Source organism: Oreochromis niloticus, linkage group LG16, assembly GCF_001858045.2.
Source record: "Oreochromis niloticus isolate F11D_XX linkage group LG16, O_niloticus_UMD_NMBU, whole genome shotgun sequence".
NCBI lineage: Eukaryota > Metazoa > Chordata > Actinopteri > Cichliformes > Cichlidae > Oreochromis > Oreochromis niloticus.
This window is the reverse complement of record NC_031987.2, coordinates 8,001,415-8,022,415: the sequence shown is the minus strand read 5'-3', so window position 1 is coordinate 8,022,415 and position 21,001 is coordinate 8,001,415. Positions and strand designations below refer to the sequence as shown.

Here is a 21,001-nt window from a genome sequence, read left to right as displayed (position 1 = left end):
CCAGGGAGGATGTACAGCAGTGTGTGAAACCGTTGTCATCATAGCTGTAAAACAGGATCAAATATGAAAAAGTGCAAACACACAGAAGAAAACAATTTGTATCAGTGAAACAGGCGTGAGTCTACAACACCTTTCTGCGATAGATTCGGTCTAAAAGAAACTCTGATGATTGTGATAAAATCTAAAAGATCATCCAGGAAGAGATTATCAACAATTCTGTGGAATCTAAATGAAATCCAGTGACGTGTTGCGAGGACAGGTACAATGACATCTAGCTGATGTTCACTCTTGTCATCCTCACATTTGAATGTACCATTGGTTTTACCACCATTTAATTTAGGACAAGGGCTCAGAGATTGTCAGATTACAGAGAGATCATTCAACAAACCTGGAAAGGCAAGATGTTCTGGAGAAAACGTTGAAGAAGTCTGTGATTGCTTTGCTTCCCTTTTCAATTTCTTAGATCACTATACAGGTTCTTTCTGAGCAGCAACACCTTTTGTTCAGGTTGAAGTCTACAGCAAGGCCAATGTGACTGCAGTGATAATCCAGTTGGTCTGCAACAGCGCTGTGGTGACCATAAACTAGGTGTAAGTGTCTGAACAAAGGGGACGTCTGAATAAAACATCTTCAGTTTTCAGGTGAACAGTTGAAGCAACTGGACGTGGGAGTAAATGGGAACTACTCATGACCAATGCTCAGCTACACACTGACGCTCAATGACCAAATTCCTCCACACATGAACAGCGCTATAGAAGGCAAAGCATCTAATACTGTAAATGATGACAAGCCTATTTTGTGTTAAATATTGCAACCACACATGGAGAGACATTGACTTACTGCTCAGCCCAAAAAGTTTGAGAGCCTCCTGGTTTACAATATATCTGTCAGACTGAGTGATTCATAGTTTTGTGGTATTGTTTTTATAAAGCCTAAATTTGAAATTAGATGAAATCCTATCAATTATTAACAGCATCTCAGCTGGTGAGAGTTATTGTTGTTTACTGTTCATAAAGACAAATGTCAGAGGAACGCAGCAGCTAATTACAGTTTACTGTGTGACTTGGCGAATAATAGCACATCTGCTAAAAATAATGACAAAAAAATGCAGTGAGTAATCTCCGCTGTTTTCTCTTGTACACCAACAAACAAAAACCACATCACAAAGCCCTTCAAAATAAATCCATTATTTTGCTCCTACTTTTTTACTTTGAATAATTTAGACAGCGTGGTACAAAACAACAACAACAAAAGGCATTTTAATTTCTGCCCAGTATTTTATACCTAAAGGTGGGGTAAAGTCAAAGCTAAACAACAACCAACTTAAACTACCGTTCACATGATGTGTCATGATATGATTGTAAATGCGGCTTAGTGGTGAACATGCCTTACATGTGTAAGATCCGCAGCTGGAGACCGGGGCAGGCAGAAGCCCACCCTCAGGGAATCGCAGGCTAGTGTACTCCTTGTGCTGATCCCACTCGTGTTTGCATCAGCAGAGGCATGCGGTGTAAAATCAGTGCCATATCAAACCGCAGATCCATCTGCTGTGGCAGCTCCTCGGGAATAAAAAAAAAGCAGCTGAAAAGATTGATCACTTGAATCACTTGAATCATAATATATAATTCAAGTTTCAGTGAATACAGTATAAAGAAATACTTGACCTGGACTTCCTGCTACATAATACATGGAAGCACTAAAGACAAAAACATTTAATTATTGGTTTAGTGCTAAGGATGTATCAGTGATAGCAAAATATAAACAAAGTGTAATGAAACGGTCTCCTATTAATCGATGTAATGAAACAGGACATGCAGAGGGTTGATGTCACACAGGACGATGTTAGGGATAGGGCGAGGCAGGTGATCCTCTGTGGTGACCCCTAAGGGGAGCAGCCGAAAGAAGAAGAAGAAAGAAAACGTATCTCTGTATGCTGGAGTGAGCGTTGTCAAGGTTCATTATTGACAGGATTGAATTATTCAGACTTTCGTAGGTTTGGGAAGACAACCAGTGGAGAATTTGATGTGCCTGAACTTCTGTATATACACAAGAGTAACCATTTTTAAAAGTAGGTTTCTTCCACTTCATCATTAATGATTTCACTTTGCTGGAGCTGTTTAATTCTTTCATTGAACGCTCGTGAAGGCCAAGCCAGTTTGTAGCCACACTGCTGTAGCTGATGATTTGGCTGTGTTTGTTTCATACGCAGAATCATCTGTTTGCATTAGTTTTTAATGTGCCAGAGACGGTTACATGCACGCTACTGAGGAAGATGCACAAGACTGTAGTTTCTTTAATTTAATGTCAGTTTTATTTTCACTGCAGTGACGCAAAGGACAGAAAAGACCATTCAGCATTGCATTCAGCAGTATTTGGTTTTGTAACTGAAATTAAAGCCATTTTTTGCTAATTGCAGGCCTTGTGTGTGTTTGCGTGTTTTTGTTTTTTAATGTGTTTGGAACAGTTATGTACAAGTCACTGTGAATTAAATCAGTCAGGAGAATACATAGTGTAAGTTAACAAAAGATAATATACATTGACCATTTGCCAGTTTCTAAAGCTCTTTAGTGTGTGGACTGTAACATTGTTTTTCTATTAAAAAGCAGCATGTATTAATGAATACATTGGGAGTTTTATGTTTATATTTATTGACTGGCATTCATGCTTTTTGAGTTTAAGCAGGCACTCGATACTATTGATGTCATACTACAGCTGAGCATTTTAAATGAATAGATTTTGTACGTAGCTACAGAAACAGCTTCACAAAAGCTTTCTTAATTCTTAAGACTCCATATTTCACCTATCCATGCAGCCTTGTTGGAAGGAAAATAATCAAACTGGTGAAAACTGTGAGAGTGGTTCTTACGATATGAGGTGATAATCAAAAATGTCTTTCACAAAAGATTTTTTTAAATAAACTGTCCTTCCACAGTGTTGTTTAGTTCTGTTGTTTTTCCTTTTACCAGTAGTGGACTATAATGTGGAAACTGCTCACGGTGTTCTTTTGAAACATCATCACTAGTACAGAAAATGTTTGCTGAATATTATATATGAATCATGAGGATACAAACAACATTCTTTTTAGCACTTTTCTTGCTTCGCCAGGAACTAATTTGACTCTATTCTGCTTCTGTATTGCTAAACTCAGCACTTGGCTGTGCGAGTCATCAACCCTGTATACATGAAACCAATATAGTGGGGATGGTGACTAATTGAGAATTATCTCACACGGACCAAAGGCCAATGGCAGAATCCTTGAGGGCAGGGCTAATAATGCTGAATACAATAAGATGACAACATGTATAAGCTTGCCGTTTCCTGTTGCCCGTTGGATCAATTTGAGATGTTAAGCCTCGGGACCCCAGCATGGCTTTGGCCGTAACTGTCAGTGATTCACGAGGCAGTGAGAGATGGTATTTCATGGGCAAACAAAAATAAACCTGTTCAGATGGCGTTATTTTTTTTCTTTTGCACCGACCTGCTGTTATTGTTAAAATGGCTCAGCCTCTGCTGAAATGCTGCTTGTCATTTGTCACACTATCGCCAAGGTCAGAGTCCAGGCGAGAGTAAGCTCACAGCTCTATAAATAGCCTGACTCCTCTGACAGAACCGCGTGTGCAGACACACATCTGTGCACAGTAAAGCCTGTAAAAATGAGCTTATTAGCAGGAGTTTGATGAAGATGGCAGGGGTCTTAATCAAATGTCTCAGAGGAGGCATTAGCATTCTAATATTACGTATTGTCTCATCATCAGGCTCAAAACTACAATGTTTGCCTCGAACAAGGGATGTGTGTCTTAACTGAGCAGGTGTTGGGACATAGCTTCTATTTACATACCTTGAAAGCTTCAATTCTGGTTGATTACTGAGATGTCTTGAGGCTTTCGACCGCAGGAAAGCCAACTACAAAGGGCACACTCTGCAACAGCTGGAAGAATACTGGACATATAAATGCAGGGCTGCTAAAACACAGTGATAATCTGTGGTGTTTGCTCATGTGTTTGTATTACACATTGATATTTTTATCTCCAACTCAGAGGAAGGAAGGCTGGGAGCAACAGCAGGGTTACTCTATCACTTTGCTTCAAGGTTTTTTCCTTGTGAACGTCTTGACTGCTTTTAAACAAGCTGTATACCTGGGTCATAAGACTCTAACAAACTAAATATGGGGCAGGGAGTATTCTTCTATTGAACATGTTGGTAATGCGGATAGGGAGTTTAAAATTGTGGATATCTTTAACTTAAAACACATGACTGTGCAAGCCACAGGTTTGGCATTTGGCAAATGAAGAACAAACATACTAAGCAAATACAATGAGCTACGTGAGAAGTAAGTAAGTAGTGAGGAGTTCTCTCATATTATAGGACAGAGAACAGAGTTGAAAAAAGTCTGTGTGTAGCCCCATATGAAGTGGGAAACCTGCTCATCTCAGTATAGACGGAGATGAAGGCAGAGAGAAGGATCTCAAAGACTCCTACATGAAAATCAATATGATAGTCGCAAGGATAGTAACTGTCCCATCCCTCAGCCTCACAAGGAAACATATTATCCACTTTCATTGCTGCCCTGATGTATTCAGCTGAGTTGTAGCTGACATTCAATGTGGGCATGTCCCTTTTTTCGACTGCTCTTATGGTTCGCCATAGCAGATCATCTGCCTTCATCTCAGCCTATCTCTTGAATTCTCCTCTGTCACCCGAACCTTCAGCGTGCCCTTCGTGTGTCCTCCTCCTTTGCTTTCAGACAACACTAGCACAGTTTCCATCAGCACCCTGCTGGCCAGCAGCACCAAAGGTGTTTGCCAAATCATAAAGACTGAGGTTTCCATATCAGATCAGTCGGGGTTTGGGTTAACAGCGGAGATTTTGCCTTTAATGACACAACCCTCCACATTTATCTGGGTTTGGGCCCAGCATCACTAGCAATTCATTGGCTTCTACATATACAGTACATTATCTACATATCATTTTTAGATATTCAATTTTCTTCATCATCTAACTCCTGTATCAACAGCAGGAATTAGATGGCATTTCCTTCAGTCGCTGTGGTAGGATTTGGATGTCCTGTGCTGGTGTAATGTCTGAACTGAATAAACACTTTTAAACCTCATTTTGGTACAAACCACCAAACACCTTAGCTGTTGTAATCAGATCTGACTGCTAACTGATTCTTCACGTGCTGTTTTTTTCTGTCGGTAGCTTTCTCCACCCTTACTTAAGGCGTGGCCTTAGCGCAAACAAACTGCCTGGAGAGGTTACCAAGATGGCTGCTGAGTGCCAAAAACTGCTTCCACAAGGACCTTAATCATACAAAGAGTGACTGTAACAATGTTAAAAGCACAAAACCAAATGCAGACTCACTGCTGCTTCTCTGTTGTGCTCTCCTTCTTCTGTCATAACAATACACTGTTATTTATACAGTAAGTTAAGGCTCTTCATGCAATTACAAAGACAGGTGATGTGATTATAGAAAATCCTCTGTTAGTGCACAGCTAAGGCAGGACTGCAGAGGGAGAGGTGTTTGGGTGGTGTGCGATCATCTGCTTTGGTGCTTTAACGCACACACGGCCTTGTTGAAAACAGTGTGGAATAAAATCAGTGCAGTACAGAGATTGTGATGAGGCACTCCACTGATGTTGCACATGGAGACCAATTTACTAATCATGGGAGGCAACACTCACAGAGCTTTGGGAAGCGAGAGAAAATAATTCTGATGGTGTCAGCATCTTTTCTTTTTTCATATTTTTGTGCAGTGCTATCCACACTAAGGAATAAAAGTCAACATAATCTCAGAGCAGATGCTATGTACCCCATAAGAGAAGCTGCAGGAAAACAAAACTAGAAGATAACCCAGTGCTGACTTACTTTTTATCAGTCTGCACTCACCCTGAACACTGCAGTGTTTCCAGCAGTTGGACCCCTCAGGTCCTGCTGGAATTCATGCATGGAATAACATCATCAGCAGCGTTATCTCAGCTATGCCTCCAATGCTTCCCTAACATCCCATGTGACGGATTATTTTCCGTGGTCGACTTGACCTGATGAATAATTGACTGTATTGATTGAGTGTGATGGTGTTTGTTCCAAAGAGAGGCAGCTAGAATTACAGTCAGAGTCAGTTTAATTAAAAGAGGATTCAGATCATTGTTCTTGTTCAATAAATAAATAAATAACGAGTCGAGGAAGTCAAATAAAAGGTATGAATTTATGCGTGTGCAGGCATGCGGTCTTTGTTTTTTTTTCTGTAAGAACAGATTCAAACATCCATTCATGAATTTTGCCATCCCATTGTATGAGTTGTGAGATATATATTTTACACGCACAGTATAAGTAATCATAACTACTACACAGACTTCAGCAGTTCTCATGCAAATTTTCAATTTGTACTTCCAAAACCTGAGACGTGTGGATAATGAACCTGAAATATCAGAAGAAAATGCCATCTTTATTTTTTAACATTGTTATGTATTGAATAAATATCACCTGCTGTTAATCTAATAAACCAACTTATTCTCATAACTGTTGAAGATTTGCTCAAAATTCTATAAAGAATTGGATTCTTCATGGAAGCTGAACTGCGGATGACAAAGCTGAAGTTTAGCTGAAGTTAAAGCCTTCTCACTAAACCCACTGTACACATTTTACCGCTTGGGCTGAGCTGTCCCTCTGATGTATTCATGTCTAATCTCGTCCACGTCACTTCCAATAGAAATCTTCATCTTCAGCTCTACCACCTGTCTTTTTATCAGTGCCACCATCTCCAAAACATACAACATAGCAGGTCTCACTACTATCTTATAATTTTTTTCTTCCACTCTTCCTCTATCCTTCTGTCACAAATCACCCCTGACACTCATCTCCACCCACTCCACCCTGCCTGCACCCTCTTTTTCACCTCTCTTATAGACTGTCTGTTGCTTTGGATGGTTGAGTCTGGGTACAGTGAAATCATCGACCTTCACTTTTTCTACTCCATGCAGCTTCACTGTTCGCTCTTTTATTCACACACATCTATTCTGCCTCACTTCTACTAACGTTCAATCCTCTTCTCTCCAGAGTACACCTTCATAGCTGCCTTCACTTTCTCTTTACTAATCCACTGCACTTCATCAATCACCAACTTTCCTCAATCTATCCTTCTTTCTCTCCCCTTTCCTTCATTTATCAGTGCCTCAAAGTTTTTATTAGTATATTTCCATGTAAACGCTCTAACCTGCTGCACATCCTTTCCAGCTCAAACTTTCTGCCTAGCCAATCGATACAAGTCCTTTTCTTCTCTAGTGTTCAGTTTCACATACAGTCACTGCTACCTGTGTCTTTGTTGTATGCCTAGCCTCTCAGTACTTCTGTCTGCTTTCAGTCATCTCCATGACTATCCCACTTTTTCTTTGCTGACTTCACTCACTGAATACTTTCCTGCACTTCATCATCCCACCTCCAAGTCTCATTGTCTTCTTTCCTCTCTCCAGAGGATACACTGAATACCTTCTTGGCAATTTTTCCAATCACTTCAGCTGTACTCTCATGTTCGTCTGGTAACGCTTCCCTGCCACCCTGTCTCAGCTCCTCTGAACTCTGTGCAACATTTTTCCCTCCTCAACTTCCACCATTTCATCCTTGCTTCTGTCTTCACTCGCACACTCCACTTGATGTTCAGTCCAATGCTGCCTAGCTACATTCTCCCCTGACACCAACTTGCAGTCTTCTATTTCTTTCAAACTGAACCTTCTGCAAAAGATGTAGTCCACCTGTGTACACCCTCCTCACCCTGTGTTCCTCCCTCTTTCTGAAATATGTGTTAACCACAAGCATTTCCATCCTTTTCACAAAATCCACTACCATGTATCCTGAATTTCTCTCTAACACCATGCCTACCTATCACCTCCTCATCACCTCTGTTTCCTTCACTTACATGTCCACTGAAATCTGCTCATACCACCACTCTCTCCCTAGAGAGGAGACTCTTCGCCCAGCTTATCTGGAATTCCTCTTTTTCATCTAACTGACATGCAACATATATAGGGCCTACCCATGACAACATTTAACACCACCCGTTCAATTTCCAGCTTCGAACTCATGATCTTGTCTGACACCCTCTTCACCTCCACAACACTGTTCATATATTCTTCCTTTATTTCTCTTCCTACACCACATCCACACCATACTATAACAGCTTGAAGACACCTCCGTTGCTCCTGGCCTTGTTTCATTTCCACCTGGTCTCCTGCACACACAGTATTTCTAACTTCCTTCTCTCCATCATATCAGTCAGCTGTCTCCTTTTAACAATCGTAGCCCCTACATTTAAAGCCAATATTCCCACCTCCACACTCCTGACATTAATTCGCTCTCGCAGCCTCCAAACACGCCTCCCCCTCTCCCCTTCCTTTGTCTTCGGCGAACAGTAGCACAGTTTCCACCGGCACCCTGTCGGTCAGCAGCACTGGAGGTGGTTGTTGTTAACCCGGGCCCCAACCGATCTGTTATGGAAATCTCATTCTTGGTGTTTGAGTCGGCAAAGATTTTATCTGGGCTTGTGACCGACAATAACTGGCTTGTGCCCCCCCCCATGGCTGGGTTATATAACTTGTATTCATTAATAGATTTGCCTATTTTATCCACTTTAGCTCGACTATATCTTCCCACAATCAACAGGAGAGCCTCAGTGTAACTGTTGGTTATGATCAATAACACAGAGATCAAAACATCCCAACAGAGAGACATTCGTGTGATGTGAACTGTTGCCTGCTGATACCTACATCATTTTCCTGAGTGTTCCTCCTCGCATGCTCCTTTCTGATTTGTTATAGTGTAAAAGATGCTGACATTCTGTCCTTATAATGGTTTAATACCTCTAAAATAAGAGGCAAGTTAATTCTTGTAAACTGAGAAAAGATTGAATATAATGATTGTGGTTATTGATTAGAAACTGTAAATATTCTCAACCATCTTATTTTAGAAAGTTAACACTAAACAGATAGAAATGCAATGTTTTTATGTTCACTTTTTATCAAATAGACTAGAGGAGAGGATACCCAAGATTGCTATATAGAGACTGAAAAACCAAAAAAACTAAAGAAAAACAAACAAAAACAAGCAGCAAAAACCATGCATTTCCTTTGTAACAAGCTAAAACATACTTTCTTTTATATGTTCCTAGCTGTATGTTATTTGGTTAACTTGTGTGGTAACTACTACTTATGGAATATTACATATAGTGTTTATATTACAGTATATCTTAAGACTTTAACATGTGTGCAAACACAATTGCCAGTGTACCTGCAAAAATCATCGAAGTTAGCACACAGAGAAGCAAGCGATGACTTAGTGCATAACAGGCACTGTAAAGACTGAGTGGAAGACAGGACTTCTTATTCACCGAGGGCTAAATAGGCAAACAGGTGAAAGCAACCACACACACACACACATATAATGAAGGAACTAAAACAAACAGACATGAGCTAAAAAAAAAAAAACAGGATGCAGATCTGAAGCTCATCACTAGAAAAAAAACAAAAAGTAAAATCAAAAATTCAGAGAGGTCATTGTAAATTAGCCTTCCAATCTGCAGTCCAAATTTAAAACATTTGTAATAATAATAAATTTTTAAAAGGAGCCCAAAATCAAATATATTCACAAAGAATTCAAAGCAACAATCATGACATTGTCTCCTATGTCCAGTTCCAATTCTGTTATTTCCAGTTCCAAGTAAATGAGCAAACCCTAAAGTAAAATATCAGAATAATTTAGATAGAGAACATAGTGAGAGCTCAGCATCTTACTTTGACTTATTCTCAGTCAGTAGCTAACGCTATTCATGCTTTTGTTACTTTTACAATATGCAGTGATACAATCGCTGTGAATATGAGACTCTTTTTAAGGCTCACAGCAGGGATCTTGGAAATCACAATTTAAAGGAGAAAATCATGGGGCCCGTACCATAACTGCCTGACACAAATTCTGGTATGATGTAAATATGTGAAAGACTGTTAGAGGAGAAAAGGAGATACTTTCTTGGGTCTTTGTCCTTGTCCCTTTACTTTCAGGAAAAAAAAAAAAAAAAAAAAGAAGGTACAGGCTTTCTTGTTAATACAGACCAGCCTTTCAGGAGGCTATTTATAAGCCTGTGTGTCCCTCTGTAGCACAGATACGCACCTTTTATGTGAAATAAATGAACACGTTCTGAAAACGAACGATGTCCTGGCAGAAAGTCAAAGATGAAAAAAAAAAAAATAGGCAGGAGACGAGAAGAATATGCCTCAAGGTAAACTAGTTAGAGTAATGTCACTGGAGTAAATAAAATACCTTATTGTACCTTTAATTAGGTTGTCGCTCAGGTAGTACCCTCTAAAGTATTGCTGCTGTACACTTGACAAATGTATTTATTTGTATCCTCATCAAAAGAAGCGTAAACTTGGATACCTACAAATTAATTTCTTTTTTATCAGTTGACAGACATCTGAATATCACTTTTGTGTGGTTACTGATAACTCAGAGCTTTTTCTATCTTAGATCTGCCCCTACAACCAAATTAACCTGGCATGAGTCTCTTTGGACTGTGGGTTACAGCTGAGTTTTATTCTAGCCATGTTACAAATATGCACATTTTCCAAAACTAGAAACTCTTACTTTTCCAAAGAAGTCTCATGCATTAATTTCTTTTTTCAGTAAGGTATCGAAAAGATTCTATAAAAAGGTGACAAATTTAATCTAACCCTGAGTGTCTTCATAAGTTGCTAGCTACTTTAAACCCTAAGTGCAAAATTTATATTTTTTATTATGTTTTTGTTCTGTACCAAACACAGACTTTCTCCTGATATTGTATTTTAAAAACTAGAAGTAATGGTGCAAATTTGGGAACATGGACATACCATTTGGCTCTCAAAGGTACTTTGAAGTGCAGTAATCATCCCCCAGGTGTACATGTTGCAATGATTTTTGTGTTGTGTTGGATGTGGGTCAAATGTGGCATATAAAGAAAGATGAAACTTAAAACCATTTATATTTTATCATGTTTAATACAAGAGAGCAAAAATGCAATTTGTGGTGTAGTGTGATTATTAAAGCCATAAAATAATGCCTGCACTGCTTATTGGCTGGATTTTAATAAAACAGAACAGAGAGGCCCCAGCCTGCCCTCCAATCAGCAGAGATTTATTGAGAAATGTATTACTTCTGATGAGGGTGTAATGACTGTGATAAAGCCCAGTTGCTGTCTCATTCCCCCTGGTAGGCTAAACATTTATCGGGCCCTTCCACTGTTTCCACAGTAATGGTAATGGAGAGACTCAGCAGGTCCGAATTCTCTTAGTGGTTCTATCATCGCTTGTAATAAAGTTAATAAATTGAGAATGATGATCCAAGAGTAGCTAAATAGGAAATTGGGGGAGAAAATGAGATAGGGAAAACGTGAAAAAGAGAGGGTGAAAGAATCTCACGCACTGTGGCACAAGGGCAATTTGGAGTTACTGTCAGTCTTCAAGGACCTTTTGTGGTACTAATGAAATGAGCAACAGCCCAAGTCCTGATATTAGATGAGTCTTATGAGACCAGAGGGGGCTGTGAATAATGTAACAGCACATGTATGTAATGGTTACAGTGAACTGCTTCAGTGTTTAAGAAGTCCGTGTTCACTTGATACTCAACATAGGGAAAATGAAGTGTAAATCTGCCAAAATTCGACTAGATTTGGGTTGTTGTTGAAAACTCTGTGGTACCTTGTGCTCTGTGAATAAAAACCTGGAGGTGCTTCAGTCATAATTGACTCATCAGTCAATATATGAGAGTCATGACTCAGATTAAGTCAGTTACAGCACTTTTAACCATGTCATGTCAAGTGCTTAGAAAATGGATTTCAGGCCAAATCTGAGACAGGTGCAGTTTTTCTTTTTTCTTTTTTTTGTAGCAAAACTTGGCTCAGATTGGCAATCATTTTAGACCACTTTCCCTCCAGCCAATCAGAGTGCAGTGGTGGGTTGGTGAGCAGTAATCGCTGCGTTTCAGCTGCAGGGTTTTGTGGGTAATTGAGGCCAGGAGGATCTGCGGAAGGAAGAAATTTATAGGAGGGGGGCTTAATTCACGTTATCAGAGGCAGCAGATGTGGTGGAAGACCCAGTTTAAGACTTTCTAACACCAGGATTCAGAGATGGAGTTGCAGGCAAAAGCTTCACAAACTCTCCTGGATAGCTATTTCTCTGTAGATAATATCACACACACACAGACACACACAAACACACACACCCACACTCTACAATCAGTCAGATTTCTGAAACCAAGCCCGGACCGCTGAATGTAAATGCCTGCTGTTTTCTGTACCTGTAAAAGATGGAGCAACATCTCTGTCTGATTCAGAAAAAGTGACCCCTGACCCTTGCAGAATTTTTTTTTTTCATAGGTCAGAAGCTGAAACTCGAAGGTAAGGTTGGCCAAGTGGTAATTGAACCATGCAAATACTCTTCAGCTTTTCACCATATCAGAGTTTCATTTTTCAGTCTTACAGTGTGGCTCATTTAAAGCCCTCCATTGCAAATCCTCCACTGTGTAGGGGATTGGATTGGAAGCAATAAGCCCTAATGTGACCTATGTTAATAGGTACTGTAAGTGAAACCATTTTGCACAGAGTGTACAATATGTGATCATCAGGAATGACTTTTTTGATTAAAAATAAAGCTCTTTGTGTCATATTTGCTGTCTGGTGTTATTCTTCTTATTGGTATCTTCACTTTCAGTCATTCAGTCATCGCCTTTGATATCTCCCCTCTGACCTCCACCTTTTTTCTGTGTGTCTCTCTGCAGGACCTGGGTGGAGTGAGTCCTCCTCAGAGGAACTGGAAGGGGATTGCCATTGCTCTGCTGGTCATACTGGTGGTCTGTTCCCTCATCACTATGTCTGTCATCCTCCTCACACCAGGTAACACTCAGACTTGATTGTGATAACCTGATGTTTTAGGGGGAGTTTTGTTTTTCTGCATCCACTTGCACTGACAAAATGTCTTGAGCACAGTCTACAATTTAAACATAACCCCATAATTTATGCTTATTAAGATTTAATCAATTGAGTAAAAATTATAGAGCCATTACTGACTCTCATATTGTAATACTCATCTCACATGTTTACCTAACCTTCACAGTAAAAGTTATTTATTTATCATTTTTGGTTCATTGTTTTACAGTGTTTACTGTTAGCTTCTGCTGCTGTTCCTAAGAGGCAAAAAAAATCAATTAATGCAGATTTAAGGTGTCGAAATCTGTTTAAAATTCTTTCGTTTGATTTAAAAGGCAGTGGATGAATAGTTCACCTTTTCTGGTATTTGTTTCCTTAATATCTATCTGTAGGCCAACTTAAAGCCACATAAGTAAATATTTTCATGTATAAAATGGCTAAGATGAAACTGAAATATGAGCTCATTGTTTTTGCCTTATGGCCCCTACAGGGTTGTACTACGAAGCAAGTTCGACATAGCTGGCCAGAGATAATAGGTATCACACTGGTGGTTATCAGCTTGATCTATTAATCGAGAGTTTCTGCTTCAGGCTCTTTGTATGCCCCCATAAGATGGGTCATTTGATGCACCATTTGACTCTTCTGCTACACAGAGTAATCTGATTGAGTCCAGCTGACTTCAGTCAAAGGGATCAGGTCATGGAGAGAAAAAAAATGCAAAAGAAAAATGCTGCCAGTCTTCTAAATTTACAAATTACTATGTACAGTACATTTCACCACTTAACACACTTCCAAAACTGCTGTTATTCTAACATGAAAGCTGCACATTACATTCCTTACATGATGACCAGGGAGTGCAATTAGACCTAACCCTGTCCCATAATGAACTGGATGAGGTGATCCCTTCAGTTTATGGCCAAATAAAAGTGAAATTATTATTTTTCACTTACTAACTCAATTTTCTTTTCTGTGTAATGAATGGGGAAAATACAACCAGCAAACAAACCTGACAACATATTTATACTTTTTCTGTACCACCAATGTAAAATGTAAAACCTGCCATAGAATTTGCACTGCTGTGACTACCTGGCTTCATTTGGTGGTGTAAGTAACATAATCTTGAATAGCCTTGTGTAACATATTCCCTCTGTACTGGTCTAAAAGCATATAGTCATCAGAAAAATTTATCATAGTAAACCAAAACTCTGAACACTACCAGCTAGTGTCCAGATCCAGAGGGCTGTACAATGGGACATGCACTGTTAAAAAAAAAACATCTTAAAAAAACGGTAATATTCCGGCAGCTGGGGCACCAAAATACTACCGTAAAATAACAGAAAATAACTTCCTCATAAAAATACGGTTATTTCCAGTAATGACAATACAGTTTGTTGCGCTAATTTTACATGGGATCTTGCCTTTTTCAAGTGATTTCAAACATTAAATTAGGAACATGTTAATGTGATTAAACAATGAAATTATCTATAAATAGGAAAAAAAAACAAATCCTAAAAAAACACTAATATTCCGGCAGCTGGGGCGCCAAAATACTACCGTAAAATAACAGAAAATAACTTTCCCATAAAAATACAGTTATTTTCAGTAATGAAAATAAAGTTTGTTGCGCTAATTTTACATGGGATTCTGCCTTTTTCAAGTGATTTCAAACATTAAATTAGGAACATTTTAACGTGATTAATCAATGAAATTACCTATAAACAAGGTCAATGAATGTGGCAATATGAATAATAATACTTAAATGTACAGAATAATACAGTTAACAGTTGGTTTAAATAATAGTGGATTGCATGCCCTGGGACAGACTGACAGAGGCGAGGCTGCCATATCGCACCATTGGCCCCTCTGGCCATCACCAGTAGGCGGTAGGTAAAGAGTCTCGACCAAGGACACAATGACCGAGAGTGTCTGAGCCGGGGCTCGAACCAGCAACCTTCTGATCACAAGGCGAACTGCCAACTCTTGAGCCACGATCGCCCTAAATAGCAATGATAATGATACTTATGTGATGTAACACAAGCTTATAGGAATCATGTTATATACTTTTCCATAGCATTACATTTGAATTCAACAGTTCAATCTTTCAAATAACGGACAGATATTTGTGGAATCATGATACATTTGTGAATGTACTTTAACAATCTAAATATGCATATGTACAGACAGATACATTTAATAATCATGAAAATTATGTTTTATTACGTTACAGTGATTTAATGTTAATTGACATTTGAAATGTGAAGTCACAGTCTATTTACGTAACTTTAATGATATTCTAGAAGAACAGAACAAAACTGTAAAATGCACAGTAAAATACTTTTATATTAGGATTTTTTTTTACAGTGCAGCCATACCCGCGACCTTCTGGTTGTTAGTTCACATTCATTGGCCGATGCTTAGCGTCATGTTATTATGTGTCCCAACATCCAATGGCATGTCACATTGTTTTCATGGCCACACCCTCACCCCAGGTGCAGAGGCCTATTTCTGTTCAGGAATGTTGTGAATACTTTGAGATTTATATTAATTGCAATTCCTACCTCTACATTTATTTTTTAAAATATATAATTAGCACAGTGTGGCCGTGCAATGTTTTATATGTTGTTTTAGTTTTTATTCATATTAATTATATTTTCACTTGTTACCTCTGAATTATTGAATCAGACCTAGATGACATGAAATTTTCAGCAAAATTATAATTCAAATACTCCTTTAATTATTGATTATTCTCATTAATTTTCGATCATTTTATATATTTTTCCATAGTATTACATTTGGATTTAACAGATCATTCTCTCACATAACAGACAAATATTTGTGAAATTATGATGCATTTCTGAATGTATTTTTACAATCTAAATATGCATATGTACAAAAAAATATATTTAAAAAACAAGTAAATTGTGTTTTACTATATTTACAGTGATGTCATGTTTTTTTTTACATTTGACATGTACAATCACAGTCTACTTGTGTAAATTTAATGATATTCTAGAAAAACAGTACAAAACTGTAAAATATACAGTAAGATACTTTGACATTAGTATTTTTTGGAACAGTGATGGTTAATGGCTTACTGAGCTGTTTCCACCCTAAACTCTGTATATTGGCACTCTTTTTACCTGGCTAAATCACCATGGTAACTTATGCTGAACACATAAGCTAGTCAGGAGCAGGTTATGTTCTGATTTTCCATTTTAACATTTTCATTTTTCATTTTAACTGACTCTTTTATTTACAGGATTTTTGAGGTACACTACAGATTCTCTGGTGGGAAACATGTTTTATATGTGTAACATAGCCATACTGCCTTAAAACCACTGAATGAAGCACAAACTGTCATAGCAATGTGCATGTACTAATTTAGTGATGAAAATTCACAAATGTTGTTGTACTTCTAATTTGTTGGTGAGGTACTAGGACACAGAACACACAGCAAGAATACCTGATCAATTAATACATTCAATTTCACTTTCATCTGCCACAAACTAAAGTGATTTCCAAGTGTCCTTCATTATTATTATTATTATTATTGTATTTAATGGTTAGGTGAACAATAAATTAATTAATTCAAACTAAAATGTTCATTTTACCATCCTGGGCAATAAATCTATACAGATAATTAACAATTTTCTTTATAGATTTTTAATCATTATTTATCATCCCCAGCAACTGATAATGCCTCTGACTGGAGTAGGTCAGAGGCGTTATCAGTGTGTGAGCCACACAGCATACATGAAATGACCCGTGCATGAAGACTGAAGCAAAACCTGGATTAACACAGAAAGCTGATAACCACTGTTGTGATACCCATTATCTCTGACTGGAATTTTAGGTTTTATTGAGTCAGCTAATGCAAAGAAACATGTTCACAGTATACACCTCAGGTTGATCTAGCCCGTCTAAAAGAGAGCCAACTTTGTGACAGTGAAAACTCTGGTTTAAGCCTGAACATATCTTACTTTTCCATCAATTAAGCTTCATAGAACACCACTACACAGGAGCACGTCTGAGGTGGGGGAAAACCCCCCTCTGCTCGCTATCTGAATGGAAACTCAAACGCAGATGGACACTGTTTGAGACTGGACATTGTGTGTTTGTGTGTGGGGGGAGTGTCCTTGCTTAGACTCCTGCTACCCAACCCAAACCTAGAAAAGACATAGAAAACAAATGGATGACGAATGCTTAATGGAAAAACGGAGGCAGCGTAAAGTGTATTCTTTCTGTGTCATCCATATTTTCTAGCAAGTATTTTACAAACTTTTTTGAGATCTCCAATTTCTAGCGGTACTACAAAACAGGTAACATTTTCACGTAATTGTTGAACCCAAATAGCTTATCAACCTCTTCTCCCATTTTCACACACTGTACACTGTATATGTGCTTCAAAAATATTATTTTCTCAGATGTAAAATCATCACAATCCGCTGGCCATGCAGCCACTCTCTCCCCAGTGTATTCCACGGTTGGTTAGACTTTCATTGCCTCCATAAACAAACATGCTGTGTGGAGTTATCAAGGGAAGCCAATATGGCTGACATTCAAAATGACTTGGCCCTCTTATTCTGCTCACAATCAGCAGCTGTTCTATTCAGGAGAAGCTTACAATTGGCATGGTCTCTTTCTGCTAAAGGCTTAACATTTCATAATTAAAAATGAAACATTTCCAGGGTCAGCGCTGGAACAGCTTAAAGATTTTCTAGCCCAGTGATGATCATGTTAATGAACGAATGAAATGCCATTGTGACAATGTGAATCTTTTTCACACACATGGATTTCTTTGTGTTTTCATGTGTAAATACCAGTATGTACATCTGGATTAACAGGACACTCAACATACTGTATTTGCTTGTCAGGCAAGTGTAAAAATCCATCCAGTTCTATTTTCTCCCTACAGTCACTGGACAAAGGAAGTAGCATCCAGGTGTTGCTAATCAGTTAGTGTGAGCACCTCTATAAAACTATAAGTTTTTTTGTAATTTACTGGTCTGGAGGTGTGTGTGTTAACACAACCTTTCCAGGATTGGACCGCTCATCAAATTTACCCCAAGGTGAGAGCTCCATCTCAAACTCTACAGGCCTCAGTTAGCATGTTCAATGTTAAAGTTCATGAACATACAATTAGAAAATACTGAAGAAGCATTGGTTGTTTGGTAGGAACAAAATAACCGTTTCATAGCGATCCCAAACATAGTGATCCTAAATATAAAACAGAATGGCTGAAAAAGAATCAAGGTGTGAAAGTGGTCTGAAGTCCACACCTCAACCCGGTTGGAATGCTGTGGTTGTCATGGTCCAGTGTTTGTGTGTTCTGAACTTATGAAAATTGTTTATTTACTGCTCTCTTGAACTCTGGGTTTTGTTTCCTAGTTTAGTTTGCTTTTTGAAGGTTAAAGCTAGACAGACTCTCTCTGTCTCTCTAGCTCTCTCGGGTCTGTCTGCAGTCTGTGTGCTATTGTTTGTAGTGTCAAGTTGTGTGTCTTAGTCTGTGCCTCAGTGTGTTTCCTGTCTTATTTTGATGGTCCCTTGTCCCTGCATTGTGTTCAGTTTTGCTTCCCCTGTCTCATTATGTCTAGTTTGCTCCAGCTGTATTCCCATGTGTCTCCACTTCTCCTAATCATCCTCACATTGTATATACTGTGTCCATCTCCCTTTGTTTGTTATCAGAGCACCTGTTCTTCTATCTCTGTGTCTCTCAGGTTTTGTGGTTTCCTTGTGTTTCTTAGTTTAGACTTCCTGTTTTGCTCCTTGTTCCAGTTTTATTTAAACAGAATAAACAGTTTGCTTTCAGATTAAATCCTCATCGCTCGCTACAACAGTGTGCTACCCATGGACCACAACAGCGATGGTACCTTAAGATAGCGGTGAATTAACAAATCCCACCAAACTGCAATAAACTGAAGCAGCGTTTTAGTCCCTCCACAGTGATGCCAGGTTATTGTTGCTAAAGGTGGTCCTATAAGTTACTGAATCGTGGGGTGTTTGTCATGTTGTAATGAAAAGATCTGCAAAAAACTGGATGATTTTTGTTTTTTCACATCCCGATACGTTAAACCTTCAAACTACGAGAGGGTGTATTTTCTTTTTCACATGGTGATGGTGAAGCAACTAATGCTGGAGTTTGATTTGAAGTTGGATGCATGAAGGCTGATTTGTGTTTAATAAGCAGATAGAATTTGTAACCTGTGCATTTTTTTTTTTTTTTTTTTTTTTTTTTTTTTTTTACCAGAAACAAACAAATTAAATTCATGCGTTTTTTGTTTTTCAGCTGACAACCAAGCTGGAAGTGACACTAAACTGACTGTGGAGGATTTGTTCAAACCCGAGTTCAAAGTCCATGACCCGGAGGCCCAGTGGATCAATGGTGAGTAATCCATATTGACTGTACCTGCTGGAATTCAGAGGTTTTTAGGTATGGATGCAGGGAAGTTCCGCAACGGATAAAAGGCACTGTTTACCAGCCTCGTTTGTAATTCTAACGAGACAGACGAAGCAGCTTTTTTTAAAAGCACAGATAAAGCTGCTACAAAGCGTTACTGCCTGCCTGTTCCACGGAATGACAAAAACAGCATAAGCGAGTCATTAGTTGAACTATATAATGACTCAGGCCTGGTGCAGTCTACTGCTTCATGCTGCTGTACATATATTTATACAAAACACACTCCTACTTGACATTAATGACATCTGGTTGAGTTCTAAGTGTACTCCGTATGAAGAAACAACGGCAGTGCTTTTGTTTAGCAGCATGGGGATGACATCTCTCTGTCGTCTCTCCTGCTTTGTAATTGAGGCTCCCTTTAACAGCCGGCAGACAGTTCACTTCTAAACAAGGCTGGCATGTTTCACCTCAGCCTTACCTTGCATCTCGTTATGCAAATTTAAATGTAGGGATTTATTTTCCCTCTCCTTATTTACATTGTATTGATTTGTTATTTGCCAGAAGGGGATCATATGTTAAGCCTGGAAGGCCTTGGCTGGAAATAAACCACATCAACTGAAGTGCAAGTGAATCTGATTATGGTTTGCTTAGAGGGAGGGAGAAGATAACGATACCTCCGAGGGAAAGGATGGACAGGATTGCGGCGTTCCCGCATTGCTCTCCGCCTGTCTCCTTTCCTGCGGATTAGTGTGTTTGTTTTGGCTTTCCTCTTCGCTGCCCATTGACTGCGTGACTCTCAGTCTACGCCCGAGGGCAAGGGAAAGAGGCAAGGCCTTTCTGTCCATCAATATTTCATTCCTGGGTGACATTTTTCCACTATCTTTGCAACGCCATCTCATTCCCTGAGCTGACCTCGGGCTAGACAGAGAAAGCACCAATGTTGTGAGATGAGGCAGTCAAAAAAGTCAGCTTTATAGGGTGGTTTGTGGATGGATGGGGCAAAATAGACCCCAGACAAATGGGAGAAGATAACAGACAGACGGGCGAGAGGAAAGATTGATCACTAGGATTTGGAGCAAAAATGAGATTTTTTTTTTCTCCCTAACCCAAAGGCTTTAGTGGGTTTGCCTGAAAAGGCTTCAGTCTCTGTCTGCATTAGAGACAAATAGGTGCATCCAGTGTTTGGACAGTTACTTTTAAAGCGTTTTTTACTACCGATTACAGACAACATGCTTTTAAAGATCATTTGTAATGTACTCCATTACTGTATGAGCATTATGAGTAATGTTTTGGATTGCATCGACATTACCATTAAAATCTAGAATCTAGTATTCAGCAAAATACACAAGAAATGTAAAAAAAAATGAATTCTGTTTATGATGCTGTGTGTTTCTCTTCTGGCTCTTTTTTTAAACTGTGGTGAGGACTGTTTCAAAATATAGACAGAAGCCTTCCTTTTCATGTAGTTCACTGGTGCACTGCAATTTTCACTGTTTGCTTTGTAAAATCCTGGGTGACAAAGAAACATTTGACATTATTTCTGTGTTTTTAGTCTTCAAACTTCATTTCTTTATCACAGAGAACCTGTTATGATCATTTCCAACTCTGTATTTTCATTCTTGCACTTTATTAGCATTGCTTCAGTTTCAAAGGTCGAAATT

The 21,001-nt window shown here is 38.8% G+C and overlaps 1 protein-coding gene across 3 annotated transcripts in view; it reads left to right on the top strand.

Moving 5' to 3' along the window:
• dpp10 (dipeptidyl peptidase like 10) overlaps positions 1 to 21,001 on the top strand; it is a 253,536-nt gene that overhangs the window by 120,470 nt on the left and 112,065 nt on the right. For 2 of the 3 annotated variants that reach the window (XM_025903742.1, XM_005456470.4), the window contains exons 2-3: positions 12,796 to 12,910; positions 19,230 to 19,325. In XM_025903742.1, the coding sequence (XP_025759527.1) occupies positions 12,796 to 12,910; positions 19,230 to 19,325 (211 nt within the window). Of the gene's footprint in view, positions 1 to 12,795; positions 12,911 to 18,610; positions 18,810 to 19,229; positions 19,326 to 21,001 lie in introns of those variants that run through there. The other variant, XM_025903743.1, reaches the window with a different exon arrangement.